At 67.8% G+C, this 27,782-nt stretch overlaps 5 protein-coding genes across 10 annotated transcripts; 3 read left to right on the top strand and 2 right to left on the bottom strand.

Moving 5' to 3' along the window:
* Window positions 1-1,108: 1,108 nt before the first annotated feature.
* GNAT2 (G protein subunit alpha transducin 2) lies at window positions 1,109-7,558 on the bottom strand. The gene is made up of 9 exons (XM_040536125.1): window positions 7,225-7,558; window positions 6,307-6,349; window positions 5,929-6,070; window positions 5,691-5,848; window positions 5,179-5,307; window positions 4,773-4,902; window positions 3,010-3,163; window positions 2,505-2,703; window positions 1,109-1,423 (listed from the first exon to the last, which is right to left on the bottom strand). Exons 1-8 carry the CDS (start codon window positions 7,340-7,342, stop codon window positions 2,513-2,515), a joined length of 1,065 nt encoding a protein of 354 aa, XP_040392059.1. The 5' UTR covers window positions 7,343-7,558; the 3' UTR covers window positions 1,109-1,423; window positions 2,505-2,512.
* Window positions 7,559-8,616: 1,058 nt separating this feature from the next.
* Window positions 8,617-16,936, top strand: AMPD2 (adenosine monophosphate deaminase 2). Of its 4 annotated transcripts, none has more exons than XM_040535994.1 (18): window positions 8,617-8,807; window positions 10,879-11,009; window positions 11,423-11,553; window positions 11,853-11,921; window positions 12,470-12,581; window positions 12,676-12,862; window positions 12,956-13,097; window positions 13,220-13,309; window positions 13,557-13,686; window positions 13,772-13,966; window positions 14,149-14,280; window positions 14,382-14,545; window positions 14,675-14,801; window positions 14,944-15,107; window positions 15,184-15,304; window positions 15,384-15,557; window positions 15,770-15,880; window positions 15,971-16,936. In XM_040535994.1, the coding sequence occupies exons 2-18, from the start codon at window positions 10,980-10,982 to the stop codon at window positions 16,184-16,186; spliced, it is 2,295 nt and encodes a 764-aa protein (XP_040391928.1). In that variant the 5' UTR covers window positions 8,617-8,807; window positions 10,879-10,979; the 3' UTR covers window positions 16,187-16,936. The 4 variants fall into 4 exon arrangements, with proteins under 4 accessions (XP_040391928.1, XP_040391925.1, XP_040391927.1 ...); XM_040535991.1 differs by lacking the exon at window positions 8,617-8,807 and adding an exon at window positions 9,572-9,754; XM_040535993.1 differs by lacking the exon at window positions 8,617-8,807 and adding an exon at window positions 9,598-9,616.
* An 85-nt stretch (window positions 16,937-17,021) lies between these two features.
* Window positions 17,022-18,829, top strand: LOC121059288 (glutathione S-transferase 2). 3 transcript variants are annotated; one of them, XM_040535997.1, is made up of 8 exons: window positions 17,024-17,188; window positions 17,279-17,354; window positions 17,606-17,670; window positions 17,748-17,829; window positions 17,904-18,004; window positions 18,236-18,331; window positions 18,406-18,516; window positions 18,666-18,829. In XM_040535997.1, the coding sequence occupies exons 1-8, from the start codon at window positions 17,153-17,155 to the stop codon at window positions 18,759-18,761; spliced, it is 663 nt and encodes a 220-aa protein (XP_040391931.1). In that variant the 5' UTR covers window positions 17,024-17,152; the 3' UTR covers window positions 18,762-18,829. The 3 variants fall into 3 exon arrangements, with proteins under 3 accessions (XP_040391930.1, XP_040391932.1, XP_040391931.1); XM_040535996.1 differs by having other exon boundaries at window positions 17,022-17,188; window positions 17,904-18,331; XM_040535998.1 differs by lacking the exon at window positions 18,236-18,331 and having other exon boundaries at window positions 17,022-17,188.
* A 405-nt stretch (window positions 18,830-19,234) lies between these two features.
* On the top strand, window positions 19,235-21,142 carry LOC121059290 (glutathione S-transferase Mu 3-like). Its single transcript, XM_040535999.1, has 8 exons — window positions 19,235-19,356; window positions 19,708-19,783; window positions 20,051-20,115; window positions 20,218-20,299; window positions 20,379-20,479; window positions 20,590-20,685; window positions 20,764-20,874; window positions 20,959-21,142. The coding sequence occupies exons 1-8, from the start codon at window positions 19,324-19,326 to the stop codon at window positions 21,052-21,054; spliced, it is 660 nt and encodes a 219-aa protein (XP_040391933.1). The 5' UTR covers window positions 19,235-19,323; the 3' UTR covers window positions 21,055-21,142.
* A 541-nt stretch (window positions 21,143-21,683) lies between these two features.
* Window positions 21,684-26,310, bottom strand: EPS8L3 (EPS8 like 3). Its single transcript, XM_040535445.1, has 17 exons — window positions 26,196-26,310; window positions 26,056-26,120; window positions 25,795-25,950; window positions 24,955-25,104; window positions 24,796-24,869; window positions 24,303-24,439; window positions 24,115-24,212; window positions 23,923-24,028; window positions 23,771-23,835; window positions 23,579-23,653; window positions 23,323-23,471; window positions 22,862-23,209; window positions 22,643-22,718; window positions 22,426-22,536; window positions 22,247-22,326; window positions 22,000-22,132; window positions 21,684-21,884 (listed from the first exon to the last, which is right to left on the bottom strand). The coding sequence occupies exons 1-17, from the start codon at window positions 26,308-26,310 to the stop codon at window positions 21,867-21,869; spliced, it is 1,956 nt and encodes a 651-aa protein (XP_040391379.1). The 3' UTR covers window positions 21,684-21,866.
* Window positions 26,311-27,782: the final 1,472 nt, after the last annotated feature.

Consider the following 27,782-nt stretch of genomic DNA (forward strand, 5'->3'; position numbering starts at 1 on the left):
GCAGTGCCCAGCAGCTCTACAGACTGCGGTTATAGTCTGGAAATTTTTTCCCAAACTACCTTGAGCTCTACTGCCTGCCTGACAATTCCCTTTTAGCAAGGCCTCGAGGCTTTACTTGAGCTTCACTCTAATGCATGACACAGCTCGCCTTGTCTTTTAAACAAATTAATGCAAAGCTCCCCTGTAATCGCATTCCAACCAAGCGGCGCTCCTCACCGTTGCTGGAGCCGGGCGGGAGGGCAGCCCCATCTACATCCCCTATCATGGGGGGGTGGTTTGGGAAGGCTTAATTCCAGCTGGCAGTGGTCTGGTGGCACCCATGTGTCCCCCTGGACCAGGAGGGCGGTGGTGGCCCTGCTCCGTGTGGCACAGCTGATGGTGGCAGGGGACCCGTGTGCGCAGCGCGTGGGGAGAGCAGCTCGGGCAAAGAACACAAAACGTTCCTTGCTTCAGGCGTTCTGACACGGGAAAGGGGCTTGGGAGGAGCAATCATCACAGAGACATCCAAGTGGGAGAAATGAGACGTCCATGTCATGCATATTTCTTTATTTTTTTCCCCTACCGTTAAGTGAAGCCGTATAGGTGACCCTGCAGTAGACATTGAGAGGATACAGGACTTGTCTACAGTACCGGCACCAATTTATTTACAAACAGTAAGAGCAAATACAGCTCTAAGTAGCAGAATGAAAATCTTTCAAGTAACCATTTCCTCTTTATCCGACCCCTTCCTCCGCTGGAGGCGTGACGGCGTCCCTTGGCCCCCAATGCCTGTGCTCCTGCGTCCCCTGCCCTGGCTGGTGGGCATGGGGCAAGGTGGCCAGGACCGGCCGCTCGTCTGCTTAAGGCTGTCTGGGGGCAGAAAGCACAACCGGGGGCAGCAGCAGCTCTTGACCTTTTTCCGGTAGGAGGATTTTTGTGAGAAATTCACCCAAGTGTCGGGATTTATATACAGCACAAAATAATTAATTCCTCCTGCCACAGGGCTGGCTACCAGGCGTGACTCAGAGGCAGCACCCCCCTTGCCCAGAAATTCCCCGTTCAACCCAATTAAGGTTTGACAAAGCGGGCGAGGGCTGGGTGGGTGCCTGGCACCGGTCCCGTGGCGGTGCCCCCTTCGGCGTTAATTTCTCTGGTGCACTGGGGTCTGCGTGCTCTTTGGTGTCAAACCGCCCCGCACCTCATTTATAAACGCTGACTTCCAAGCACTGCAGGGAGCCGGGGTTTCTTTCTTTAAAAAGAGGAAATGGCTGTGAAAGGGAGCAGGAAGTTCGGCTTCAGCCCCTTCCTATTACGGGCTTGAACGCAGGTGGTTGGTTGGGCAGGTCATAGAAAAAGTGGGAGCCGGGTAGCTTTTTTTTTTCTTTAATCCTTTTGGCTCTGCTCAGCAGAACGACGACGCGAAGCTGAAGTCATTTTCTCTTCTAGCAGGGAGGAGGAAAGAAGAGGATGTTAAACACAGCGAAGGTGTTCCTAGCGTAACGCCCAGGAAGGGCTCTTGTAGAGGCAAATCTGCATTGCACCATCAGCTTAAACAGCAGGGCCCAGCCGGCAGCACGTAGCTGGAAGGTGAGGGTGGTGTAAACCTATTATTCCCTAGCTGATCATTCGCTGTAGCTTTCACTGCTGCCTGTAACCCTGGGAGAAGGCAGGGCCCCCCGGCTGCTGCCAGCCCTCGATATGCTCATCTTTTCCGCGGTGCCAGCAGCGGGCTCGCGGCCGGAGCCTGCTGCCTGCTCCAAGCAGAAGGGGGCTGCGTTGGTGTGGGGAGCCCTGGCCCAAGGCTTCACCCCGTCCTATTGCTGCCTGCCCGCCCCATTTCCCCTGCAGCTGTCTTAGCAGTCAGGCACAAGGGGAGCTCCTGCTGCTGTTTTTCAGGGAGCAGTGAGCAGAGCGTCGCAGCCAGTGGCTGGAAGCTGCTTTGGCACTGGGGAGATGGGTAGAAAGCAGACCAACCCTAATTAAACCTTAGTTAAACTGTTGACCAGCCAAAAGGCCACCTGGAGCAGAGTGATGCTCGTGATTCCGTGCCTCCCCCCTGCCCGGGGTGCTGCTGGCATTACTCCCAGGGCCAAGGCTGCCAGCGGCTCCCAGCCGGCTTCAAACACGCTGCGGGCAACGCGGGGCAGCCGAGTGCCTGCGTGGCAGCGCCCGCCGTGTTGTGGCAACAGGAGGCCCGAGATAAAGACGTCTGATCTTGCTTAAGTGCATAGTTTGGGCTATAATCTGTTGTTTCCATCTCTCTCCACAAAGCAGGGGTGTGAACGTGTTTTGTCAGGCTGCTTTGCAGCAATAACCGGGCTGCTCGGGGAGCGGGGCGAAGCCGTGCTCAGGCAGTGCTGCCCTCCTGCTGCCGCCAGCGCGTCCCTCGCCCCCGGAGGTTCCCAGCCCCGGGCTCGGGGGCTGCCCTCACCCCGCTGCCTGTGGAGCCCCCCCTTCCCCAGCGCTTTTGGTGGCTCAAAGGCTGCTGCTCGCGGCCACCGGCCGCCTCGGGGAGTACCTGCCGCGCAGATGTTCAGAAGAGCCCGCAGTCCTTGAGGTTCTCTTTGATGATGACATCTGTGACTGCGTCAAAGACGAATTTGACGTTCTGTGTGTCTGTGGCACAGGTCATGTGGCTGTAGATTTCCTTCACGTCCTTTCGCATGTTGAGATCAAGGAACTGGGTCTTGATGTAATTTCCTGCGTCTTCAAATGTGTTGGGACCTGCGGAGGGAGGGAGCGATTCGCTGCGGGTGCCTCTGCCGGGGTGGTGACGCTCGGGGCCGGGGGACCTGGGGACGCCTGGGGCTCGTGTCCGGCAGTCAGACCTGCAGCCTGCCTCCCAGCTGGGTGCTAACCGCAGTTACCAACTCAGTTTCAAAAGAAGCCATTTTACCCTGCTTCCATCCTTCCAGATGGCTTGCACCAGTCATGCTGGTCTTGCCCCCGGTTCGCTACCGGCTTCAGGGACTGCTCCCAGCATAACGGACCCGGTGAAGGCCAGCCCCCAGGGGGACCGGACCCACTCACCATCATAATCGGGGAAGCAGATGCTGAGATGGACCTTCTTGATCTTTTCCTCGAAAAGGTCCTTCTTGTTGAGGAAGAGGATGATGGATGTGGCGGCGAAGAACTTGTGGTTGCATATACTGTTGAACAGGTGCAGGGATTCATGCATGCGGTTCTGAAAGCAAACGGGACAGAGCGCGGGCGCTTGGTTACAACCAAACCATCTTTTGTGCCCCAGTGCTGTGACGGGTGCTTTGCCCCAAGCTGCTGCTGCAAAACAAAGAGCAGCAGCAGCGGAGCAACGCTTGGGGCTGCGCCGTTTGCTACGGCAGCAAATGGCTCTACCCTCCAAAGAGCCCCCTTGCTCTTCTGAAGAGCCCCAAAGCCCCTGCACCATGGCGCGAGCGACCCGGGTACGTTGGGGTGCTGCTCATGGCAGGGAGCAGCACTGGAGCTGCGAAGCAGCTGCGGGCAGTGTGGGGCTCTGGGGCTCTGGTCTTGATGGTCAGCAGCACCGGCTTGCACTGATCCCGCTGGGAGAATCGTTGGCAGGAGGAGCCCCAAGCAATGGCCCCGTGCCCCTGTCTGCGCCAGCCAGGCGGTGCTGCGATGCTGCAGGATTTCCCCGGGGTACTGCCGTCCTCGGCCGTTACCCACAGCTTGGCTTCGAAGGAGCACGGAAAGGGGAAGGCTCTGGTTTGGGAGCAGAGGCGCGTTTTCCGGTTCGCTGCAGGGAGGACGAGGCTCCATCCAGCTGGACCTTTGCGGCTGCCCGCTGCAGGCAGGTGCTTTGATGGGGATGGGTTTTCCTTGTCCAGCTCCCCGTTGTGGCAGCGTTCCTGTATCTCTTCGGTGACTGGGGCAGCTGCAGGGCCAGGTTTGGCTTAATCCTGCCCTGTCCTGTGCACGGGAAGCATTACAGCCTCTCCCAGGCAGCGGAGCCTGGCTCTGGCAGCGCCCAGCTCAGCACACCAGTGAGCGTCCGCGGGACGGCCTGCTGCGGGAGATAGCGGCAAGGAGACTTTGCCCCAAGCCCCGGAGCAGGGGAGATGGCAGCCTGCTTTTCCTGGTTGTCTTCATCCCTTATTTTTGATGAGAAATACTGCATCTTCTTGGGGCCGTTGTGTTTCTCCAGGTCTCTGCCCTCGAAGCTGCTTTCCCCGAGCAATGTGCGAGTCCCCCCGGCGCGTGGGGGGGGAGCAGCGGCCCCGCCGGAACAGCCCCTGCCCAGCACCCAGAGGCTTCGCTTGGTGAGCTTCTGCTCTCCTTCTCCGTGCTGCTGCTCGTGGGGAGCAGAGGAGGGTAAAAGCTGTGCCCTGTCGCTGCTCCTCCACCCCCCAGCACCCTGATTTGCTTTGTTCCTCCACCAGGGCTCGCTGGGCCCCTCTGCCGGGGCTTCCTCCCCTCCTGCGTTGGCTCCGGTGTGTTTGGGTTTGCCCGCGGGGCTTTGCTGCACCTGGATGTTTGTCCCCGTAGGATGGCAGCTCTCGAGAGGAGGCCAGGCCTCCTTGGAAGGAGATGGTTTTTCCTCGTGGTCAGCAGGATCAGACCCACGGCACAACCGCCCCAGCGTCAGCTTGGTCGGGCTGTTCCTGCCCCGGGGGGAGCACGGGTGCACACAGGGGCTGAGGCCGGGCTGAGCCACCCCTGCTGCCCCCAGTCCCGTGGCTGTGCCCCAGGCACCCAGAGCGTTCGCCTGCCCCACCGCGGCCACCCCACGGGGGTGCTGCCACCCAGCTCCTCTCCCCCATCACTGCTGAGCCATTCCCCGGCCCCGAACCCACCACTTCGTCATCCTCCACCAGCACCATGTCGTAGGCGCTCAGCGCCCCGCAGAAGATGATGCAGGTCACCCCCTCGAAGCAGTGGATCCACTTCTTGCGCTCGGATCTCTGCCCTCCCACGTCGAACATCCTGGGGAGGGGACAAGGACGGGGCGGTGACACGTCTGCTCCTGCCACCCCCGCTGGGATCGTCCCAGTGCCCCCATAGCACCCGGGGGCACGGGTGCGGTGACCCATCTCTCATCCCTAGTCTAGGCAGGGCCGGTGGCCCCGGAGCATCAGGGGGACATTCGGTACCTTCATCCCTGACCCTGTCACCACCGTCGGGTCTGGAGGGGCTGCCCGTGCTCACGGGTGTGTGTGGGTGGGTGGGTGGGTGGGTGGGTGTGCGTGCGCGCGCGCCCACCTGAAATTCAGGTCCTTGACAGAGAATTTGGTCTCAATGATGCCCGTGGTCTTCACGCGGGACCGCAGCACGTCCTGCTCGTTGGGGAGGTACCCGGGGGCCGTGATCCTGTCCAGCTGGTTCAGGTAGCTGCGGGGACGGCAGGGGACACGCTGTGGAGGGGCTGGGGACGTCCCGGTCCCTGCGGGGGGAGCGATGCCAGCCCCGGGTGACAGCTGGGCTCTTAGGGGTATCTGGGGCTGGGGCTCGGTGAATGACGTGACCCCAACCCGCACCCTGCGGGGCGCAGCGAGACCGCGGGTGGGCACAGACGGCCTTGAGCTGGCCTCACCCTGCCCACGCAGTGGGGACATGGGGACGCGGGGGGCTGCGGCCAGCCGGCACCGGTGGGGCCCTTGGGTGGACGAAGAATGGGGTGGTGGGCTGCGGCTGCTCCCAGAAGCAGGGAGGGGATTTTGGAGCCGGGAGCGATTGCAGCAGGCAGGGGTCCCCGTGCACGTGCCCGCACTCACTACGCGGCCGAGTCGTTGAGCTGGTACTCGGCGGCTCTGTCGAAGCAAGCCTGCACCCCGCCGTCCTTCCACAGCTTCTTTATGCAGTCGACAAGCTCGGGGGGCATGGTGCCCTCCTCGATGGAGTCGGCCAGGTTGAAGAGCTGCCGGCCGTCGTCCTGCAGGAGAGAGCCCTTCGCCACCGTCCCCACGCGCCGTCCCCTCCCCTCGTCCCCCGGGGCGGGGCGCCCCCACTGACCGCCCGTCCCGACTCGGCGTAGTCGATGCCCAGCGTGGACATGGCACGGATGATGGCCAGGATGGACTGCAGGATGTTGCCGTAGATGATGGCCTTGAACTCCATGCACTCCTCGGGCGTGTAGCCGTCCTGGTGGATGATCCTGGGGGGGGGACACCAGCCTCAGCCCCAGAGCCCGGCACCCTGGGGTGCCCCCTCTCTCCCCAGCGTCACCCCCTCTTTGCGAGCCCACCACCAGCATGGCACTGGGGAGACCCCCAGGTCCTACAGCTCCTGTGCCCCTGCCAGGGGTTTCCAGAGCTCAGTCCTTGTCCCTCCCCCCCCCCCAAATCTGGGTACCCAGCCATGGGGCGCAGCCCTCGCCACAGCCGTACTCACTTCATCTGCTTCACAATGGTGCTCTTGCCCGACTCTCCAGCCCCTGGAAAGGAGTCAAAGGAAACCTCAGAGGTGGCTGGGGCATGCCGCAGGCCTGACGCCACGGCGATGGGCACTGCTCTGTCCCCCTGCCCTGCCCATCGCCGTGGCTTCAGGCCTGTGGAGGCTGCCACCATCCCTGCGCTGCCTCGGCGATTGCCTTGGTGCTTTAAGCGGCTTAGGGCGGCGCAGGAAGCTGCTTAGAATTAGGGTGCTAATCGCCTTGAAGCCGGCCCCCCCTCACCTGGCTAAGCCCCCGCTGCTGCTCCTGCCCCCCACGGGGTTACCCCGATGGCCGAGTGGGGTGCAGGGTCCTCCAAGGGACAGTCCCCTCCTGTGCCCAGTGGTGGGGCAGGGTTTGGGGATGCCGGGGGTCCCACTGACACCCCCCATATCCCCAGGTGTCACCAAGGTGTCCTGGCCTCAGCCACTCCATTCCCCATCCCCACGGTGTCCCCTTGATCCCCGCCACCCATCTACATGCCACCGAGAGCAGATGCCACCCCTGGCTCTTCCCAGGCACAACCTGGGGGATGTCCAGTGGGGGGACAACCTCTGCTCGCTAAGAACAGCTCGTCAGACTAACGAGAGCCCAGCCGGCGCGGAGGGGAAGGGGCTCTCCTGGGGACAAAAAGGGGCAACAAGAGGAGAGGATGGGGCCAGGGGCTGTGTGTCCCCGCATCAGCACCTCTGGGGCACCGCAGACACAGCACCGGCCCCTGCCTGTCCCCTTGCCCCAGTTGCTTTTGCTCTGTGCCCGTCCCCAGAGGATACATCCCCCGCATCGATGGGGTCCCTGTGCCAGGTAGGGACAGGGGACAGTTCCCGTGTCCTCCCTGTGTCCAGCCACCCCCTGTGGGGACGTCCCCTCCACCCTACCGAGCAGCAGCAACTTGACCGTCTTCGCCTCCTTATCCGCATCCTCCTGGAGCTTCTTCTCCAGCTCCTTGGACCTCTTGGCCATCTCCTTGTCCTCTGCGCTCGCGCCGCTCCCCATGGCCTCGTCTTCCTCTTCCAACGCCTCGAGCTCCTCTAGGTCCCCAGGCTCTTCCAGCTCTTCGCAGGGGCCGCGCGCGCACCCCAGGGGCGGGCGGAGGGTGAGGGGGGAGAAAGGGAAGCCCCGAAAGGCTGAACCAGGCGCCCGCTGCCCCGCGCCGTGCCGGGGGTGCCGGAGCGCTCTCCTGGGTGCTCGCGGGCTGGCTGCCCCACGAGCTCTCTCTTAATTCCCCATGGATAACCCAATTTCTGGGCTGATGGATTTGGGGACTTTTTATCTCTCCATGTGACCCAGGAAATCCAATTAGCCCAAGATGGCAAAGATTAGGGCTCGGAAAAGAAAGAGCATCTCGGGGAGGCGGCCAGGGAGGTGCGCACGGGGCCTTACATAAGGGGGCAGGTGGCGTGTCACCCCCTGCCTGCAGGGGATGGGGACACCCCAGGTCCTGTGGGGTGTCTGGGGGGCTCTGTGGGTTTGGGGCACCCCACTTATGGGTGCCCCCCCGCGGGGCTGCAGGGCTGGGCTTTGTGCTGGGGATGGGCTCAGCCCAGCTCGCATCACACCCAGGGACCCCGGGTGCTGCCGGGGCGGTGACAAGGGGACGGTGACAAGGGGACGGTGACAAGGGGATGGTGGGGCTCCTGTTGGGGAAATGGAGCTAATTATCGCAGGCAGTAACGAGCACCCGTAATCCTGCACTGCTGAGCGCCGCACTCGCCCTCCTGCTGCCTAAGCTCTTTAACAGGACGGTGCTCAGCCTTCCTCCTCCCTGCCTCCTCCTCCTCCTCCCCAGCCCAGCACCCGTCCCCCAGCCCAGCAGGACCGCAGGACCCCCAGGGTGGGTGCCCCCACCCTGTGCTGCAGGGGCTGGCTCTGGGTGCGGTGGTGGCTCTGCTGGGGACGCCCGCAGGGTGCCTGTGGCGGTGCTGCAGACCCCAGGGGTTTGTTTGTGACCCCCCCGCCCCCTGCGGTGTCCCCGGGGGTGGCATCCCCGTGCTTCCCCCCAGCACGAACCCGCTCCCGCCATGCCCAGCAGCGGCGGCGGCGTGGGGACAGCCTGTGCCCGCTGTCCCCACGGACACAAAGCCCCTTCTGAGCCTCTAACGAACTTGGCGCTTACGAAGGGGGTCCAATTAAAATACCAACCTCCCGACCCACGGGCGTGGGGGGGGGGGTGGTGGTGCTGGGGGGAGCACGGCTTTAGCCCACAGCCCGGAGCTCAGGCCGCGGGGCCCCACCGCCCCCTCCCCGCCAGCCCGTGTCCCCCCAGGTGGCCCCGAAGGGCGCCGTCCCCTCGCTGTCCCCGTCGCCGGGGCTGGGGGACACGAGGGGACGGCGGCATTCCCCCTGCTCCGGCAGCGGCTAAAAATACCCCGGCTCCGGTGCCGGATTAGGGGCACTCGGCGCCCGCCGGCACCGTGCCCGCACTCCCGGCCTGGTCACCGCACCGGGAGCAGCGGCGCAGGTAGGGACAGGCGGGGACGTGGGGGGGGGGCTTGGGGGGGACACCCCCGGAGCACGAGCCCCTCCCCAGCCCCCTGCCCTGTTTGAGGGGGCTTGGCTGGGGGACAGAGGGGGAGGCTGGGGGGGGGAGGGTCAGGACAGCCCCTCCCTCCCCGGGCAGGGTCTGGGGGTGATGCTGGGGGGGGTAGGTCCCCTCTCGGGGGGCTGTCTGTGCGGGGGGGCAGGCAGGGATGAGGTTACCCCTCTTTGGGGGGCTTCGAGGCCTGGCTCTGGGGAGGCGTTACCCGGTCCGGGGGCGGTGATGCTCGTCTCGGGGGGGGGTCTCGCTGCGGGGCGCTGATGGGCCCGGGGGGGGGGGGTGCGGTGCTGGGGGGGGTCGGAGCCGTGTCCCGGGGGCACGGCGCGCTGCGGGGGGGCGAGGGGGGGCTGCTGGAGGTGCTGATGCGTTGGGGGGGGGGGCAACTCCTGGGGGGGCAACTCCACATCCCGAGGGGGGCGACGCCTGCGGCGGGGGGTGGGGGGGGCAGCGCCGCCCCCCGGGGGCTGCAGCCCCCACCTGGGGGCGAGCCCCCGCCCTGCCGCGGGGCCGGTTGCTCCGACAACCCCGGGCCGCCGCCGCCGCCTCCTCTTCTTCCTCCTCCTCCTCCTCCTCGTCCCCCCGCCCCGCGCCCACATCCTCCCTCCGCCCCATCCTCTTCCTCGGGCCGGCTTCCGGCCTGCCTCCGCCGGGGACTTTGGTCCAGCCCCGGTTTCCTGCATCAATCATCAACCAGGGGAGGGAGCCGGCGGCCAGCGCTCGGCCCCGCCGCCGTAAGAGTCCCGCGGGGCCCCGGGGGCCGCCCCCCCCCCCCCCCCCCCCCCGTTACCCCGGAGCCACCATGTCCTCGGCCGCCCCGGCCAAGTTCCCCTTCAAGAAGCGGGGCAGCCTGCAGGCCCCCGGCCCCGCAGGTGAGCCCCCCCCAGCTAGGGGCGCCCCCTCCCCAGACCCTCCCCCCGCAGCCGCTGGGGCGGCCCAGGCCGCCGGGGGGGGGGGCAGCGACCTGGGGGCATCGGGCACTGCTGCGGTGTGGGGGGGGAGCTCGGGTGGTGGCCCCCGGGAGGGTGCTTTGGGGGATATTTTTTTGGGAGGGGGGGGCTGTTGGGGGGGGGGAGGGCGCTGTGCGCCCATCACCGTGGCGTCGGGGCTGCTCGGCGGGGGCTCCTCTCAGCCGGGGGTGGGGGCCGGGGGGGGCGGTGGTCCCGGGCAGTGCCGGGTGCCCCCCCTCCGATGGCAGCGGGGGGCGGGGGGGGGGGGCTCTGCGGCGGTGCCGTGGCGCAGCGGCTGTGCGAGCTGCCGGGGGGGGGGAGGAGGAGGAGGAGGAGGCGGAGGAAGGCTGGCGCTGGCTTGGATGCGGGCCCAGGGCACCCCCGGCACACCCTGCAGGCCCCTGGGGGTGCTGGGGCTGGGGGGGCTTCGTGTGTCAGCCCCTGGGGGTATCGGGGCACTGGGTGGCGGTGGCACAGGGTGATGGTGGCACAGGGCGGGTGATGGTTGGCGCCCTGCCGGTGGGGATGCTCATGGGGGGGCTCGGGGGGGTCTGTCGGGGCTGTTCTCAGACTCGGGTGGCACAAGGTGCTGGGCACATCCCGGTGGCACCGGGTGACAGCGGTGTTGCAGGTGGCACAGGGCGCTGGGCATGTCCCGGCAGCGCAGGACTCACTGGGTGGCACCGGACAAGCCCACGGTGCCGTGGGGTGACGCGTGGGGTGACACGGGCACCCGTGCTGCCACCAGTGCCTGACGAGGGACGGAGCGTGGTGACCCAACCCGTGTGGGCACCCGTGGCAGAGCCCTGGGGGGTCCTGGCCCCGTCCCTGAGCCCCTCTCTCACTACCGATGCTGGCTCGTTACGTCCCCTGATGGGTGACGAGGGAGCTCCTGCCCTTGCGCTGCCTCAGTTTCTCCCCCACCACTGTGGGACCAGGATCCCAGTTCCAGAGGGCAGCGGGGGGGCTGGTTAACCCCTCCCTGCCTGGGAGCAGGGCGCAGGCAGCCCCCCCACTCCATGTTCATGCTGTGCCTGTGCCTGCAGAGTTGCGGGGGGGGCCAGGGTCCCGGCCCCTGCAGTCGGCGCGCTCCCTGCCCGGAACACCCCACTGCCTGAAGCACTTCCCTGTCGACCTGCGCACCTCCATGGATGGCAAATACAAGGAGATCGCTGAGGTGGGTCCTCCCTGCACCCCAGGTTTGCCAGGTCTCAGACTGCGGGGGGCTTCACCTACCTCCTTTCCCCCGGGACACAGTAACAGCCTGATGTCCATCCCCCTGCCCGCCCAGGGGCCGTGGTGGCAGGGAAGTGACCCCACGCACCTGATTGATTCCAAACCTGTGTCCCCCATTCAGGGCTCTGCAGTGGGTTGGGGCTGGGGGGGAACCCTGTGGCTGTTCCCCTTCCACCCCCGAGGTTGTGTCTCCCCAGCCCGGCAGCGTGGCCTCCTCGGTGTCCCCGTGCTGCGGGCTGAGACTGAACACAGCTCATAGCAGCGGTGGGCACGGGCCGAGGGCAGGCCCAGCTGGTGGCAGGGGTGGGTGCGGGCTGAGACCTGGCGCAGCTCACGGCAGCGGTGGGCCCGCAGGAGCTGTTCTGCCGCTCGCTGGCCGAGAGCGAGATGCGGACGGCGCCCTACGAGTTCCCCGAGGAGAGCCCCATCGAGCAGCTGGAGGAGCGGCGGCAGCGCCTGGAGCGCCAGATCAGCCAGGACGTGAAGTAAGCCGGGGTCCCCCTGGGACAGGTCCCCCACACGGGGACAGCCACCACCCTGGGTACCGCGGGCACCCCGGCCCTGCTCTGGGGGCTGTCAGTCCTCTGTGCCAGCTCTGTGTCCTCTCCTCTCCCGTGGGTGTTGCGCTTGCTGTCTTATTTTTCTTTTTTTTTTTTTTTCTGGTTTCTGTGTGGTTTTGTTGGGTTGGGCATTAATGGGGTGTTTTCTCTCCCCCCCCCCCAATGCCATGGCCCCTCTCTCCTCCTGGCTGTCCCCTCCCGGCTGTCCCCTCCGCTGTCCCCAGACTCGAGCCCGACATTTTGCTCAGAGCCAAACAGGACTTCCTGAAAGTTGACAGTGCCGCGGACTTACAGTGAGTGTTTGGCTCGGTGACACCGGGGGCTCGGGGTCCCCCCAGCCCCACTCTGGCCCGGCCTCCCCCCACCGCTCCCCCAGTCACAGAGCCGAGAGGTGCCCCCAGCCCTGCTGCCGAGGCTGTCAGTGAAGGGGTTAATGCGCCTGGGTGGGGGGGTTTAGGGATGGGGGATTTGGGGTGAGCTGGGGTCCCTGCTGGTGGCGTGGGGCAGATCTGTCCCCAGCCTGGCCCTGTCACCCCCCCGGCACTGCGTGTCCCCTCCCTCCTGTCTCCGCTTGGGAGTTGTCTCTGTCACGAGTTGTTTCGTTCTCTGTCCCCCCCCCCACTTTTCGTTGTGCTCCTGTGGGACTGGGGGATGCGTCTGGGCATAGGGGGGTGGAGAGGGGGACAACTGCCACCAACCAGGATGTGGCACCCAGCTGCCCGCACGCGGCGGTGGCACTGTGGGGACGCCACCACCTTCCTGCCACCGGGGACCGGGTGCAGCCCCCGGGGGGGGCGCGAGGCCGTGTCCCCGTCTCACCGGCTGCCGGCCGTGCCCACAGGCTCTTCAAGGAGCAGAGCGAGGACCTGGTGGACCACGTCCCCAAGGACCGTGACGCGCTGCTGGAGCGGGAGTTCCAGCGCGTCACCATCTCTGGGGAGGAGAAGTGCGGGGTGAGCCTCTGCCCCCCATGAGGGGCACCCTTCAGCACCCATGGGAGGTTTTGGGGTGAAATCCCCCCCACTTTGTTTCTGTGTCCCTTCCCAGGTGCCCTTCACAGACCTGCTGGACGCGGCCAAGAGCGTGGTGAAGGCGCTGTTCCTGCGGGAGAAGTACATGGGGCTGTCGCTGCAGAGCTTCTGCAAAACCACCGCCCGCTACCTGCAGGAGCTCTCCGAGAAGCCCCTGGAGACCCGCGGCTACGAGGAGGTGCCCGAGACCCCCGTGGCCGCTGGTGAGCATGGGACAGGAGGGTCCCCACGCTGGGGATGGGGACGCTGGTGGGGAGCCGTCCGGTGTGTGACCGTGGGGTCTCTCCTGGCCGCAGATGCCCCTGTGCACCCCCCGTTCGCGGAGCAGCACCCCTACGAGAAGTGGGACCCCCAGACCATGCCGGCCGACCTGGGCTTCGGGCTGAAGATGGTGGATGGCGTGGTGCACGTCTACACCAAGCAGGACCCCACTGACAAGTGAGGGGGGGAGGCTCACCGCTGCGATGGGTTGGGCGAGGGGCTGCGGTGGGTGGCTGGGGACGGGGGGACGCGTGCCACAGCCCCCCCCCGACCCACTGCACCATCTCTGTGCCCGGCAGGAGCACGGAGCTGGACCTGCCGTACCCTGACCTGCAGGAGTTCATCGCCGACATGAATTTCCTCATGGCTTTGATCATCAACGGGCCGATGTGAGGAGAAGGGCCCCGCCATGGGGGTGGGCACCTTGGGGACAGCACTGGGGGACGTGGCTGTGCCTGTGGCACCTGGTCCTGGTGCAGCTCCCACGTCTGTCCTGGCTCATGGTCACCATGCAAGGGGTGGGGGGGCCCCAGAGTCCAGAGCCGTGTCCCCTCCTCCTGGTGGGCACCAGCCTTTTGGGGATGGATTTTCTCCCTTCTCTCCCCAAAACTGATGCCCCCTCCCTGCCTTGGGCAGCAAATCCTTCTGCTACCGCCGGCTGCAGTACCTGAGCTCCAAGTTCCAGATGCACGTCCTGCTCAATGAGATGAAGGAGCTGGCGGCCCAGAAGAAGGTGCCCCACCGCGACTTCTACAACATCCGCAAGGTAATGCTGCCGTGTGGCGGTGGTCCTGGCTCGGGCAGGGAGCACCCGGCGGCTCTCGGGGCTGATCATCGCCTCTGGCTCGCAGGTGGACACTCACATCCACGCCTCGTCCTGCATGAACCAGAAGCATCTCCTGCGCTTCATCAAGCGGGCCATGAAGAAGCACCTGGATGAAATCGTCCACGTGGAGAAGGGCAAGGAGCAGACGCTCAAGGAGGTCTTTGAGACCATGAACCTCACTGCCTACGACCTCAGCGTGGACACTCTGGACGTCCACGCGGTACGAGGAAACATCCCCAAATCTTGGAGATGAGCAAAGCCTCCAGCTCGTCTCTGGCTGGGGTGGGAGATCTCCAGGGGTATCCCGTGGTGGGGTGGGGGTGCCCAAAGCTCTGGATGGGGATGTTTTGGTGGCTCCAGGGTGCTGGGGAGCCTCAGCTCACGTCTGTGCCCCCACGCCAGGACCGCAACACTTTCCACCGCTTTGACAAGTTCAATGCCAAGTACAACCCCATCGGCGAGTCCATCCTGCGGGAGATCTTCATCAAGACGGACAACCGCGTCTCGGGGAAGTACTTCGCCCACATCATCAAGGTGAGGCCCCGTGTCTCCCTCCCTCCGGTGTTCGCAGTGGCAATGCCACCCATGTCCCTGTTCCTGGTGGCCGAAGGGTGACGCTTCCCCCTCCCTGGCAGGAGGTGATGTCTGACCTGGAGGAGAGCAAGTACCAAAACGCCGAGCTGCGGCTCTCCATCTACGGCCGCTCCCGGGATGAGTGGGACAAGCTGGCCTGCTGGGCCGTCAACCACCGCGTCCACTCCAACAACGTCCGCTGGCTCGTGCAGGTGCCCCGGCTCTTGTGAGTGCCGGGGGGCAGCTGCCCTCACCTGGGCCATGTCCTGGGGTGGGGGGACCGGGAACACCCAGCCGATGGCTGGCTGGGCTGGGACGGGGCACCGGGCTCTGACCGTCGTCCGTCCCCGAGCAGCGACGTCTACCGGACGAAGAAGCAGTTAGCCAACTTCCAGGAGATGCTGGAGAACATCTTCCTGCCCCTCTACGAGGCCACCATCCACCCTGCCCAGCACCCCGAGCTGCACCTCTTCCTGGAGCACGTGAGCGCCGCCTCCCGCAGGGGGGCCGGGGGCCACTGTTGGCACCTGCACCCCCAGCCTGGACCCGCTCCCTCCCTTCCTCACAGCTTTGGGGCTGGGCGTCCTTGGTGGAGGGGTGACCCCGGCGCTGTCTCACCTGCAGGTGGACGGCTTCGACAGCGTGGATGACGAGTCCAAGCCCGAGCACCACATCTTCAACCTGGACAGCCCCCTGCCAGGGAACTGGGTGGAGGAGGACAACCCGCCCTACTCCTACTACCTGTACTACATGTACGCCAACATGACGGTGCTCAACCACCTCCGAAGGTAAGGCCCCGCGCCTGGGGGTGCTCGGGGGGGTCTCGGCAGGGGGCGGGCGCTGACAGTTGTCCCCCCGTGGCAGGAAACGTGGGTTCCACACCTTTGTGCTGCGCCCGCACTGTGGCGAGGCCGGCCCCATCCACCACCTCGTCTCGGGCTTCATGGTGTCGGAGAACATCTCGCACGGCTTGCTGCTCCGCAAGGTGAGCGGGGCGGGGGGGCGCTGGGGGGCGGCTGGGGTGCACGGCCGGGCCCCCCCTCACCCCGCTGTGCCCCCCCCAGGCCCCCGTGCTGCAGTACCTGTACTACCTGGCGCAGATCGGCATCGCCATGTCCCCGCTGAGCAACAACAGCCTCTTCCTCAGCTACCACCGCAACCCCCTGCCCGAGTACCTCTCGCGGGGGCTCATGGTCTCCCTCTCCACTGACGACCCCCTCCAGTTCCACTTCACCAAGGTGAGCTGTTGGGGGGGGGGACCACGGGACCCCGCCCCCCCCAGAACCCCCGTGGGGCACCCACCATGGCCACGGGATGGGGTTGGTGGGGGCCTGGAGGAAGAAAAGGGCAGTGGGCTGTGGAGGGTGCTGGAGGTCCAGGGCGGCTGGGAGAAGCTGGGCCCCCCCCCATCCTCTTTGGGTGGGTGGGTGCTGAGGCTGTGCCCCCCCAGGAGCCGCTGATGGAGGAATACAGCATCGCCACGCAGGTCTGGAAGCTGAGCTCCTGCGACATGTGCGAGTTGGCCCGCAACAGCGTCCTCATGAGCGGCTTCTCCCACAAGGTACCGCTGCCCCTGGCCCCCCCCCGGCCCCCCGCGCTCTGCGGGGAGGGGGCAGGCGGCTGCAGGAGCCTCCCCATGTTCTGCCCCCAGGTGAAGAGCTACTGGCTGGGCCCCCACTACCTGAAGGAGGGCCCGGAGGGCAATGACATCCGCCGCACCAACGTCCCCGACATCCGCGTCAGCTACCGCTTCGAGACGCTGTGCCAGGAGCTGACGCTCATCACGCAGGCGGTGCAGAGCGAGGAGCTGGAGACCATCCAGGAGGAGGACGCGCTCACCATCACTTCCGCTCTGCCTCCCCGCTGACCCCCCCCACCCCCGGCCCCGTGTCCCCCCTCCGGGCTCTGCCGCTGCTGCCCCCCTCCTGCTGCCCAGTGCCCTGGGCTGCTCCCCCCTGCTGTCCCCAGGGCTGTGCCGGTGCCTCCGCTCTGGGGCTTTGCTCCCTTCTCTTGGTAGTTTTTGGTTTTTTTTTTTTCCTTCTTGGTTATTTTCCACTGCTTTCTCTCAGCTGGGTTGGACCCTGCTGGGGCCAGGCTCCGAGTGGTGACGTGGGCACGGGCACTGTCGGGGGCCCTGGCTTCACCTCCCGGTGCCGGGCTGGGGGCTGCCGGTGCCGGGTGCGGGGATGCCGTGCGGGGCCCCCCCAGCGTCCAGGCGGGGGTCCTGATGCCCGTGAAGGGCCTGCCCAAATCTCCGTCCTCTTTCTCGCCCTGCCACGAGGGGCTGTGGGGACAGGCTGGGTGCAGCACCTACCCCAGCCCCTCGCCCCCCCCTGTGCCCTCGTCCTGCTGGGGACCTGGTGGCCCAGGGGACGCCCGGAGGGAGGCGTGGGGCTGGGGGGCTGCCTGCCCCCATCCCCTGCGCTGCCAGGAGGGCTCCGGGCCGGGCGGGGCCGCTCCATCCCGCGGGGGCATCGCCCTGTCCCAAGTGTGTCCCCCCCCCTCCTGTGCCCCCAGCGTGGGCTCCGAGGTCAAGTGCTGGTGACTACACGGCCACCAGAAAAAAAAGAAAAAGAAAAAGAAAAAAAAAGCATGAGAAATAAAAGTATTTAAGTAAGAGCGGGGGTGCTGTGAGCTCGGGGTGCAGCCGAACGGGGGGGGCACATCGCAGCCCCGAGCTGGGGGGAAGCTGAGGCACGGGGGGGGCGGTGGCTGCTCGCGCTCCGGGGGTGAGGGGGGGAGGGCGCGGGGGGGCTCAGCCGCTCGGTGCCGCCCCCGCCCCGCCCCGCCCCGCCCTGCCCCAGCTGTCGGCAGCGCTGTCCCCGCAGTCGCCATGGTGGTCACGCTGGGCTACTGGGACGTCCGCGGGGTGAGCCCGGGGAGAGGGGAGGGGTCGGGGGGGGGTCCTAATGCAGGGGGGGTGCCGGGGGGGTGACGAGGCGCCGTGCTCTGTCCCCAGCTGGCCCACGCCATCCGCCTGCTGCTGGAGCACACCGAGACCCCCTACGAGGAGCGGCGGTACAGCCTCGGGCCAGGTGGGGGGGCAGCACGGCCCGAGGAGGGGACCCCCTGCTGCCCCCCCCCGGCCCTAGACCTTGGCCCTGGCTCAGTGCCTGGGGCGCGGGGGAAGGGAGGGGAGGGACCCGGGGGGGTTGGGGGGGCTGCTCCTGGGGAGCCCCCTCTGCGCGTCCCCGGCCTCCTTGGTGCAGTGGGGGGTGCGGGGGGGGACCCGTCTCCCTGTGCCCCCCCCTCTCCCTGCTCCCCCCATCTCCCTTTCCCCCCCCAGCCCCAAACTTTGACCCAAGCGACTGGACCAACGAGAAGGAGAAGCTGGGCCTCGATTTCCCCAACGTAGGTGGGGGCCAGGCACGGGGTGGGGGGGCTGGGGGCTTCCAGGGCTGACCCCCCCCCGCCGCTGCCTCCCCCAGCTGCCCTATCTCATCGATGGCAGCACCAAGCTGACGCAGAGCAACGCCATCCTGCGCTACATCGCCCGCAAGCACAACATGTGTGAGTGCTGGGGGGGCTGCGGGGCTGAGGGGGGGGGGTCTCGGGGGGGGGCTGACGGCTGCCCCGTCCCGCAGGTGGGGAGACGGAGGAGGAGAAGCTGCGCGTGGACATGCTGGAGAACCACCTGATGGATCTGCGCTTGAGCTTCATCCGGCTGTGCTACAACCCCGACTTTGTGAGTGCCATGGGGGGGGGACAGGGGGACAGGACCCCCCCGGGGTCCCCAGCCCGGCTGGGGACACGGGGTCATCACAAAACACACCGTGGCCTCTTCTTGCCACTGCAAAGGTGCGCTGGGGACGCGCCCCTTCCTGCCTGGTCCTGGCCACGGGGCTGGGACCCCCGGGTGCTGGGGGGGCTGGGGAGGGGGGGGCCCTGCACCAGCTCTGCCCCCCCCCGTGCACAGGAGAAGCTGAAGCCGGCATACCTGGAGCAGCTGCCGGGGAAGCTGCGGGAGCTGTCGCGGTTCCTGGGCTCCCGGGCCTGGTTTGCTGGGGAGAAGGTGGGTGCTGGGGGCTGGGGGGGCTGGGGGCTGGGGGCGGCAGGCTGACCCTACTGTCGCCCCCCCCACCGCAGCTCACCTTCGTTGACTTTGTGGCGTACGACGTGCTAGACCAGCAGCGCATGTTTGTCCCCGATTGCCCTGAGCTGCAGGGCAACCTGGGCCAGTTCCTGCAGCGCTTCGAGGTGAGCGGGGACACCCCAGTGTCCCCATCCCCGTCCTGTCCCCAGGCCTGTCCCTGTCCCGTCCCCATCCCCGTCCCCATCCCTGTCCCATCCCCATCCCTGTCCCGTCCCCATCCCCGTCCCGTCCCCATCCCCTCTCCACCCTGTAGGCGCTGGAGAAGATCGGGGCGTACATGCGGTCGGGGCGCTTCATGAAGACCCCCATTTTCTGGCGGACAGCGCAGTGGTGCAACAAGAAGGAGTGACCGCGATGCGTGCCCCCACACGTGTGCCCCCCCCAGCCCCCTCCCCTGAAGAATAAAGCTGGGGGTCCACACCCTACCCTCTGTGCGCATGGAGCCGCCGCGGGGTGCTGGGAGGGGAGGGGACTCTGGGGACAGCTCCGGGGGGTGACGGCGCCTTCCCACATCCCGGGGGGGGGGCGAGTCATCCCTCCGTGCCCCCCCCCGGATAAAGGGAGGCTGGAGGGCCCCCACGCACCCCCCGGGGTAACAAGACCCCCATGCACCGTGCGGGGGCGGAAGGGGCCCCCAGGACAAGGGCCGCTGCTGTGCAGCTGGGGGGGGGAGCAGAAGAAAGGGGACCCCCCCGTGCGGTCCGGGGCAGTGCGGAGCCCCCCAGTGTGTGTGTGGGGGCGGGGGGCCCACGCACACCGTAGGGCCCAGGGTGGGGCGGCTGCGCCCCGCGGCCCCCCCCCGCCCGCAGCCGCGTTCCCCTTTAAGGGCCCCCCTCCCAGCCAAACCCCGCCCCGGGAAGGCGAAGGGGAAGCGGGGGGGGCGCGGGGGTGGGGGAGCAGCGATCGCGGCCATGGCGGTGCTGGGCTACTGGGACATCCGCGGCGTGCGTGGGGGCCGCGCCCGGGCGGGGCGGGGCGGGGCGGGCCGGGGGGGGCTCCCCAAGCCTGGGGGGGCTGGGGGGGGTCCTGATGTTGCTGGGGGGGTGTTGAGCCCCCCCCCTCGTGGGGGGTTGTTTGCCTCCCCTCCCCCCCCCTCCAGTGCCTCGTGCTGTGCCCTGGGGTCCCTGAGGGGCGGGGGGGGGGGGGGGGGGGCAGCAGGGTGCCTCCGGTGTGGTTGGGGGGGGGTTAAGGGCTTCCGCCCCCCCCCCCCCCCCACCCGACCCTCGGGGCTCTGCTTGCTCAGTTTCCCCCGCGGGGGGGCTCATTTCCGCGTGTCCCCCCCCCTCCCCCCCCAGCTCGCTCACGCCATCCGCCTGCTGCTGGAGCACACCGAGACGCCCTACGAGGACAAGCTGTACAGCTGCGGGGAAGGTGAGGGGGGGGCAGCACATCTCCCCCCCCCGGGACCCCCCCGCTGCTCTCCTGGGGCACGCGGCTGGGCCCCACGCTCCGATTCCGCAGCTGGGGGGGGCGTTGTGTAATGGGGCCGGGGGGTGTCAGGCCCCCCCCCCCCCCCCAGCTCCTCCGTCCCCTCCTGAGACCCAAACGGAGGGGCTGTGTCCTGGGGGGGGGCACCCAGCTCCCCGCCCCCCCCGGGGGGGGCACAGCCCGGCCTCACCCCCCTGCTCTCCCCGCAGCCCCCCGACTACGACAAGAGCCAATGGATCAACGAGAAGGAGAAGCTGGGGCTGGACTTCCCCAACGTAGGTGGCCTGGGGCTGGGGGGGCCATGGGGGGGGCACTCCGCTGTGTGTCCCCTCCCTTGCCCCCCCCGCGGTGTCCCCACACCCCCACGTCCCTTCCAGCTCCCTTACTTCATTGATGGCAGCACCAAGCTGACGCAGAGCAACGCCATCCTGCGCTACATCGCCCGCAAGCACAACATGTGTGAGTGCTGGGGGGGCTGCGGGGCCGGGGGGGGGGGCTTTGCTGGGGGTGGGGGGCTGACGGCTGCCCCGTCCCGCAGGCGGGGAGACAGAGGAGGAGAAGCTGCGCGTGGACATGCTGGAGAACCAGGTGATGGATTTCCGCATGAGCCTGGTCATGGTCTGCTACAACCCCGACTTTGTGAGTGCCCCCCCGGGGGCTGCAGGGTGGGGGGGGGGGGTCATTTCGGGGACCCCACGCGGGGGTGTCCCCGGGCGGCGGGAGCCACGGCCGCCTCCTTGCCCTCGCAGGAGAAGCTGAAGCCGGGGTACCTGGAGCAGCTGCCGGGGAAGCTGAAGCTCTTCTCCAACTTCCTGGGGGACCGCAAGTGGTTTGCGGGGGACAAGGTACGGCCGGGGAGCGGGGCGGGGGGGGGCGTCCCCACGCTGCCCCTCACCGTGTGTGTCCCCCCCCTCCCCCCGCAGCTCACTTTCGTGGACTTCCTCATGTTCGACGTGCTGGAGCAGAACAGCATCTTCGAGCCCAAGTGCCTGGAGCCCTACAAGAACCTCAAGGACTTCATGGACCGCTTTGGGGTGAGTGTGGGGGGGCCGTGGGTGGGGACCCCTGAGGTCACGGCTGGGGGGGATGGGTCCCCGGCACTCCCCTTGCTCCCGCAGGCCCTGGAGAAGGTCGCTGCCTACATGAAGTCCAGCCGCTTCCAGAAGATGCCCATCAACAACAAGATGGCCAAGTGGGGCAACAAGAAGGAGTAGGGGTGGGGGCCTTGCCCACCCCATAGTGGGGCTGGGGGTCTCCGTGGGTGTGAGGACCCCAAACACAATAAATTGTGGAGATCCAGCACCCTGAGTCCCTCCTGAGTGTGTGTGGGGGGGGGGGGGGGGGGCCCCCGGGGGGGGCGCGGGGCTTGGCCCTCCCCGTCTTGGGGGGCCGGAGGGCAGGGGCAGAGCGAGGTGGGAGGGGGCTGTCACCCTGCGGTGCCCCCAGCGCCCCCTCGCCAGGGGTCGAGCTTCTCTGTGGGTTGTCCCCTCCGATGTCCCCATGGGAAGGAGCCCTGGGTCCCCTTTCACGGGGGGGGGAGGGGGAGGGTGCTCGTTAGCACATATCTGCTCACTAATGAGGTGGTGCTGGGGGGGGCTTTGTGCCCCCATGGGGACAGCCGTGCCCCTTGGGACCCCTGTGAGAGGTGTCACCCCCAGTCCCCCTCCCTGCCCTGCTGGGGTGGTGCGGGGGGGGGGGGGGCAGGGGTGTGGGCCCCCCATTTCCACGCAGAGCCCGGTGCTGTCACTCTCTTTATTTTCCGTAGCAGCAGCTCGGCCCTGCAGGGCTCGCACGAGCCTTTCGTGGTGCATGGCCCCCCCGGGGGGTACCCGGCTTCCCCCCAGCTTCTGCAGAGCGTGTCTCCCCGCGGGAGTCCCCGGTGCCCCCCCAGCAGCTTCCCCCCGCTGGTGCTTTTGGGAGGAATGGGCACCATAGGGGGCTGGGGAACCTCCTCCCGCCAGGCCCCTCCAGTTCTGGGGTGGCAGCAGGAGGACGTCGGGGACGGTGTCGGCGTGCTCCCTGCGGCTCAGTCCCTGGGGCTCATCTGTAGGGAGGGGAGAACGAGCATGGAGCGGGGAGCCCGGGGCTCGCCCCCCTGCTCCCTGAAAGCACCCATCGGGGGGGGGGGGTGTCACGGTGTGGGGGCTCGGGGGACGCACCCCCAGGGACGTCTTGATGGAGGAGAGCTTGAAGAGGACGCGTCGCCACTCCTCGGGGCAGACGGCGCGCAGCTCCTCCGGCGTCATCTGCAGCAGCTGGTGGCCCGACAGCACCCCGAGGCACCTCACCGTGCTGGGGACGGACAGACAGACAGACAGACGGTGAGGGGTCGGGGGGCCTGGCTCAGCCGGGGGGGTGACCCCTCCAACGGGGGGCCACGCGCTGGGGACTCAGGGGACGGCGCACATCCGCGAGAAGCCTTTGTCCTTCAGCCAGGCTGTCACCTCCGCCGGCGAGGAGCCCGTGTGCAGGTTGGGGGGGCTGACCTGGGAGGGGGGGAGAAAGGGAAAGAGGGCGGTGGGGTGACCCCATGCACCCCCCTCCGGGTGCTGTTGGTGTGGAGGGGGCACGGGGGGGGGACCCACCTGGCTCCTGCTGTCCTCGTGCCCCAGCGGCTCCAGGATGTTGCTGGGGACGTAGCCCTTGTGCCCCAGGCTGCTCTGCACCAGCCACCACTTCTTCTGCTGGTCCAGCACCTAGGGCAGGCGGTGACAACGGGGCAGCTCCCCTGACCCCCCCCACACGGGGGGGGTCCCGCTCTGATTCCCCGGAGAACGCCCGCTGGGGGTCCCCAGTTTGTACCTCCAGCGTGTCCCCCATCCTGACGCTCAGCTCCTGGGGGTTCCTGCCCTGAAACTCGTACAGAGCCCGCGCCAGCCTGGGGGGGGGCGAAAAGGGCCTGAAGGAGAGGGGGGGCAGCAGTGAGCACCCAGGGGTGCCCCCAACCCTGGCTGGATCCTGCCCAGTGCTGTTGCTGCAGTCCTGCCCCTACAGCAACCGTGGGGCAGCGGGAGCGCTTACACCTGGCCAGGAACGTCCCCGCGTCTGGGAACGCTCCCGTGGCCGGGAATGTCCCCGTAGCTGGGAATGTCCCCGTAGCCGGGCACGTCCCCGTTCCTGTGGCCGGGAATGTTCCCGTAGCTGGGAGCGTTCTTGTGGCTGGTGGCCGGCAACTGCGCGGGGAGCAGAGAGGGACGTGTGTTCAGAGCAAGGTGGGGAAACTGAGGCAGCGGGGTGTCCTTGCCGCCCCCCCCCATGCCCCCTACCTGCTGCTGCTGCTGCTCCGGTTTCAGCATGGGTGGGGGCAGCCACCCGTCGGAGAAGGTGGGGATGTAGGGGGGCACCTGCTCGCTGTTGGGGTACTCCGCCCTGCCAAGGCGCAAAGGAGGCGGTGGTGGGTGTGCGGCCCCCAAAGCGGGGTGCCCCCAGCCGGGGGGCGGCGCTCGGAGCCCCCCCCTCGGTGGCGGAGGCCCAGAGCCCACCTGGTCTTGTTCCAGCTGGTGCCCAGCATCTTCCAGGTGCTGTACTCGTGCGGGTGCAGGGTCTTCTCCAGCAGCTCCACCGCCTCCGGGATCAGCAGCGGTGCCTCCACCGCCGGCGCCAGTCTGGGGTTGGGGCAGTTGTCCAGGACCTGGGTAACGGGCGGGGGGGCTCCCTCAGCACCCCGAGAGCTGCCCCAAAGGTAGGGTGCCGAGGGCAGCCCCTGGCTGGGGGGGGTCCTGCTCCCGGGGCACTCACGAAGGACAGGGTATCGAAGATGAGGTGCAGCAGCTGGGCGGGGTCCGGGTCCTCTAGATGCTGGTGGGTGATTCCCTGCGCAGAGAGAAATCAGAGCGTGGCCCCGTGTGGCCCCCCCAGCCCCACACCCCCCGTAGCCCCAGCGAAGATGCCCCAGAGCCGCGGGGTCGCGTCCCGCCTGGTGGGACCTACCAGGAGGTTCAGGGCGTATTTCACCTTCTGGAAAAAGTCCTTGTAGCTGGCCTCGGGTGGCAGAGCTAGAGGGGTGCAGAGAGGGGGGCTGGCACTGGGACAGCCCCCCGGCACCTCCCCACCCCCCCCACAGCACAGCCCCCCCTCCCCACCTTTGCTCTTCTTCTTTTTCTGCTTCTTGGTGCTCATCAGGCTGAGGGCATCCTTCACCTGCTTCACGAAGAGCTCCATGTCACCCAGCACGTGGTTGAGGACCATCTGTGGGAGCAGCATAGGGCCTGGTGAGCCGGGGGGGAGAGTTGGGGGGGGGATGTGGGGGTGGGGGTGCACCGGGTGCCACTTACCGCGTCTCGTTCGGTGTCGGACATGATCTGGCCCGAGGGGTCGACCCAGGTGGTCTGCTGGACGGCTGGTGCTGGGGGGTGGTCCCAGCTGCCCCCCCCTGCTCCCGGGGAAGATGAGGCACGCTGTAGGGGACCCAGGCGTGCCCAGCACCCTCCCCACACCCCGACATGACCCCCCCGTGACTCACTGTAGTCCAAGGAGGATGATCTGTGCTGGGGAGGCGCAGGTAAGGTGGGCTCTGGGGTGGCTGCCCACCGCTCCGGGGCTCCGTAGGGGGCCGGCATGTACAAGGGGATCGGGTCGGACAGCTGCTCCGGGGGGGCCCTGGGCAGGGAGGGATGGGGGGGGGGCTGCTGAGGTGCCTGCAGTATGGGGCTGTGCCCCCGGCTATGGGGGTGCCGGGGGTCCGTACCCATGGATGGGGGAAGGTGGGTGCTGAGCCAGGGGCTGGGGCAGCAGGGGGCCCACCCCCCAGGAGGGTGTGGGGGGGTTACACCGGGAGGGAGGAAGGCAGCGGGCAGAAGGGGCCCACGCCCGTGGGGAGGGGAGGGGCGCAGCGGGGGTCCCCCACCAGCAGGGAGAGCCCCCCCTCAGCACCTGCCACCTGGGGTCCCCCAGCCTGGGCTAGGGGCAGGCCTGGGGGGGCCCAGCCTGGTTGCCCCCACGGAGGGGCCCCTTACCTGCGTCCGTACTGGTGCTGCTCCTCCTTGCACTGCTTCACCAGCTTCTCCAGGCTGCTCTTCAGGGTCCGGGCCTGGCACAGCCCCACTGCCGTCAGCCTCCCGCCCTGGTGCGCAGCCCCCCCTCCCCACCCCCCCACCCCCCGTGCCCCGTCTCACCCCGATGCGGTCGCACTGGAAGAGCAGGACGCTGGTGCCGGGGGGGGCCTGCTCCTGCACGGTGACGGCCAGCACCGAGTCGTAGCTGCAGGCGTCCAGCAGGACCGCGCAGTCCCGCACGCTGCCCAGCGGGTAGCTGTCCAGCTCCTCCTGCCCGCGGCACCGCAGGGGGCATGAGGGTTACGGGGGCGCAAGGGGTTGCAGGGGCTGCAAGGGGTTGCAGGGGCGCAAGGGGTTGTAGGGGCGCAAGGGGCGCAAGGGGCAGGAAGCTGCAAGGGTTATAATGGTGCAAGGGGCAGGGGCGTGCAAGGGGCCAGGGGGATTACAGGGTTATTGGGGTGCAAGGGAGAAGGTGGGTGCCAGGGTTATGCGGTGCCCAGCCAAGAGCAGGGGGTGAGGGGGATATCAGGCTCCTGGGGGAGGTGCCCTGAGGCAGGGTTGCGGGTGCCACGGCCAAGGGGGTGCCAGGCTTAGAGGGGTGCAAGGTTTGTGGTAGGCGCCAGGGCAAAGAGGGTGCCAAGCTTACAGGGCTGCGATGACGGGGGGCACCAGGGTTATGTGGGGTGCCACAGGTTGGGGGAATAAGAGATGTATGGGGGTGAAGTGTCCAGGGTAGGTTTCATGGCCAGGGTGGGTGCCAGGGACAGGGGGGCATTGGAAGGCTGATGCTTGTGGTGGGGTTGAGGGAGGTGCCAGGCGTACAGGGGTGCCATGGCTGGGGGGAACACCGCGTTTATGGAGAGCTGGGTCCAGAATGGGTGCCAGGGCTGGGGGGTGCCGGGGTGGGTGCCTGCTCCTGGCTGGCTGCCAGCTTTTGGGGGTGCTATGGCCACGCAGTACCTTGCTCTCCACGTCGCTCAGCACCAGCTCCTGGTTCTTGACGTGCAGGATGAGGTCCTGCCCCCAGACCCGGCCCTGGGCCTCCAGCACCTTCAGGCGAGCCAGGCAGTCCTCGGTGTTGCGGATGTCCCTGTCCAGCCGCATGGTGAGCAGGTGCTGGGGGGGGGACACGTCACGGGGAATCACGGGGTGCCATGGGGCGCCTGTCACCTCCCCACAGCGTGGGGCACCAGGGGGGTAGTCTTGGGGGGGGGCTCCTACCTCCACATGGTGCTGGAAATTGCTTTGGGGTTTGAGCAGGCTCTGGCTGTAGTCCTTGCGCTGGTCTGGGGGGGACACACGGGGGTCAGGGGTGAGCATGCGGGGGGGGGAGCTGGGTTTCGGGGGCTTCTGCTACTCACTGTAGATGCTTTTCCCGCTGGGTCGGGCAAAGCTGTTGGAGTGGTGGAGGTGGGAGCTGTCTTCGGTTTCGCTACTGGCCGGACAGACAGATAGCGGTGAGTCCCACGGTCCCATGGCCACTGCGCCCCGCAGCACGGCTCCCGCCTCCCCAGTGCTGGGGGCGCGGGGCACCCACCCTGCTGGGCACTCACTGGGACGGGGGGCCGCTCCAGCGGCCGAAGGGGTCTCCCATCTTCCTGGGCAGCGATGGCAGCGCCGGCGGGGGGGGGGGGGGGCGTGTGTGGCTGCTGGAGGGGATGCAGGCGGTGTGCTTGCCCCTGCCCCAGCCCCATACGGGGCACCCGGTGTGGACCCGACCGGTCTGGGGCCATGCATGGTGGGCAGCGCCCTGCCGGAGTCCAGGGTCCGGCCTGGAGGGCTGGGCTCGGTCTGGGTGCGGGTTCCTGAGCCCAGCACCTGGCAAGGTCCCCGGGTTGCTGCGTCACCCCCGTGGGTCCCCAAAACCATTTGGTGGCCCAGGACCCACCCTGTGTCCACCCCCCCACCCCCCCACCCCCCTGCCAATGGTCACCAGCAGGACCCCTGCCCCATCCCAGCCCCGCAGGGTTCACCCGGTGGCCAGAGCCCCCCCTGTCCGTCCCCACCCCCCCCCCCTCCCCGATCTGGGGGACACCCAGAGGTCCCAGCTCACCCAAATCCCGGTGTTGTTCCCTCGGGTGCCTGGGCTGGAATTGCGCAGCTGGGGGTGGCACAGGGCAGGGGTAAGGGCTTGACGTCGGCACCGCACCCGGCTGCTCTTTGCCCGAAGGCGTCTGCTTCGAGTGGGGGGGGTGGGGAATAGGGAAACAGGGGGGTGGGTGTGAACACCTGGCGCAACCAGCCGCCCCCACCCCGCTCACCCTGGGCATCCCTGGGGCACCTGCCCTGTGCCGTGGGTTCCCTGCCCCGGGGGCACCTGGGGGGATGCAGCCCCCAGCAGGTGGGGTGCCCCCACCCCAAGCCCAGGCTCCCCCCCGCCCCTGGGTGAGCCCCGGTGACGTCTGACGCCGGTGGCACCCAAGCCCTTCTCCCACAGACCGCTGCGCCTCTGCCCTCTGGGTAACCCTGGCCCGCCTAGCTCGGCCGAAACTGGGCAAGTGGAGGGGAACTGGTGGGGAGCCCTTCCCGGGTGCCAAGGAGGGGCCGGATCCAGCGTGCGGGTCCCCAGCGGTGACCCCGCAGCGTGGGGCTTTGTCCTTTGTCCCTGGACAGGCAGCCCTCCGTGGTCCCGCGGGGGTCTCCCCCTTGCAGGATCCGGCCCTGCCACCCCCCGGAGCATCAGGGAGGAGCCCCCCCTGCCCCAGCCCTGCTCTGTGCCGCCACTGGGCCTCGGTGAGGTGGGCGCTGGCCGGGCTGTGGCCGGGCACGTGTCCCTGTGCCGGGGGGGCACACAACATCCCTCCTCTCCTGGTGCGGAGCGGTGGGGCTTTGGGGTTTGGTTTGAGGCTTTTGGCTTCTCCGACCTGATCCTGATGCACCTGGGTCAGATAAAGGGGTGGCAGGGCTGCAGTCGCTGTGTCCCCTTGACCCCCCCCCCCACCCCCCCG

The sequence above is a fragment of the Cygnus olor genome, chromosome 24 (genome assembly GCF_009769625.2).
Source record: "Cygnus olor isolate bCygOlo1 chromosome 24, bCygOlo1.pri.v2, whole genome shotgun sequence".
Taxonomy (NCBI): domain Eukaryota; kingdom Metazoa; phylum Chordata; class Aves; order Anseriformes; family Anatidae; genus Cygnus; species Cygnus olor.

Excerpts from the sequence above, each read along its gene's own strand:
- GNAT2 (XM_040536125.1), bottom strand. The coding sequence starts at position 7,342 with ATGGGGAGCGGCGCGAGCGCAGAGGACAAGGAGATGGCCAAGAGGTCC. Across the intron at positions 6,071-6,306 it reads ACCATTGTGAAGCAGATGAA|GATCATCCACCAGGACGGCT; the intron begins GTGAGTACGGCT and ends TCCCCCCCCCAG. Across the intron at positions 4,903-5,178 it reads GTCAAGGACCTGAATTTCAG|GATGTTCGACGTGGGAGGGC; the intron begins GTGGGCGCGCGC and ends TCCCCTCCCCAG.
- AMPD2 (XM_040535991.1), top strand. The coding sequence starts at position 9,685 with ATGTCCTCGGCCGCCCCGGCCAAGTTCCCCTTCAAGAAGCGGGGCAGC. Across the intron at positions 13,687-13,771 it reads ACTTCTACAACATCCGCAAG|GTGGACACTCACATCCACGC; the intron begins GTAATGCTGCCG and ends TCTGGCTCGCAG. Across the intron at positions 15,558-15,769 it reads TCCAGTTCCACTTCACCAAG|GAGCCGCTGATGGAGGAATA; the intron begins GTGAGCTGTTGG and ends GTGCCCCCCCAG.
- LOC121059288 (XM_040535996.1), top strand. The coding sequence starts at position 17,153 with ATGGTGGTCACGCTGGGCTACTGGGACGTCCGCGGG. Across the intron at positions 17,671-17,747 it reads TGGGCCTCGATTTCCCCAAC|CTGCCCTATCTCATCGATGG; the intron begins GTAGGTGGGGGC and ends TGCCTCCCCCAG. Across the intron at positions 17,830-17,903 it reads CGCCCGCAAGCACAACATGT|GTGGGGAGACGGAGGAGGAG; the intron begins GTGAGTGCTGGG and ends CCCGTCCCGCAG.
- LOC121059290 (XM_040535999.1), top strand. The coding sequence starts at position 19,324 with ATGGCGGTGCTGGGCTACTGGGACATCCGCGGC. Across the intron at positions 20,116-20,217 it reads TGGGGCTGGACTTCCCCAAC|CTCCCTTACTTCATTGATGG; the intron begins GTAGGTGGCCTG and ends CGTCCCTTCCAG. Across the intron at positions 20,300-20,378 it reads CGCCCGCAAGCACAACATGT|GCGGGGAGACAGAGGAGGAG; the intron begins GTGAGTGCTGGG and ends CCCGTCCCGCAG.
- EPS8L3 (XM_040535445.1), bottom strand. The coding sequence starts at position 26,310 with ATGGGACCGTGGGACTCACCGCTATCTGTCTGTCCGGCCAGTAGCGAA. Across the intron at positions 26,121-26,195 it reads CAGCGGGAAAAGCATCTACA|ACCAGCGCAAGGACTACAGC; the intron begins GTGAGTAGCAGA and ends TGTCCCCCCCAG. Across the intron at positions 24,213-24,302 it reads ATCATCCTCCTTGGACTACA|GGGGGGGCAGCTGGGACCAC; the intron begins GTGAGTCACGGG and ends CCCCGGGAGCAG.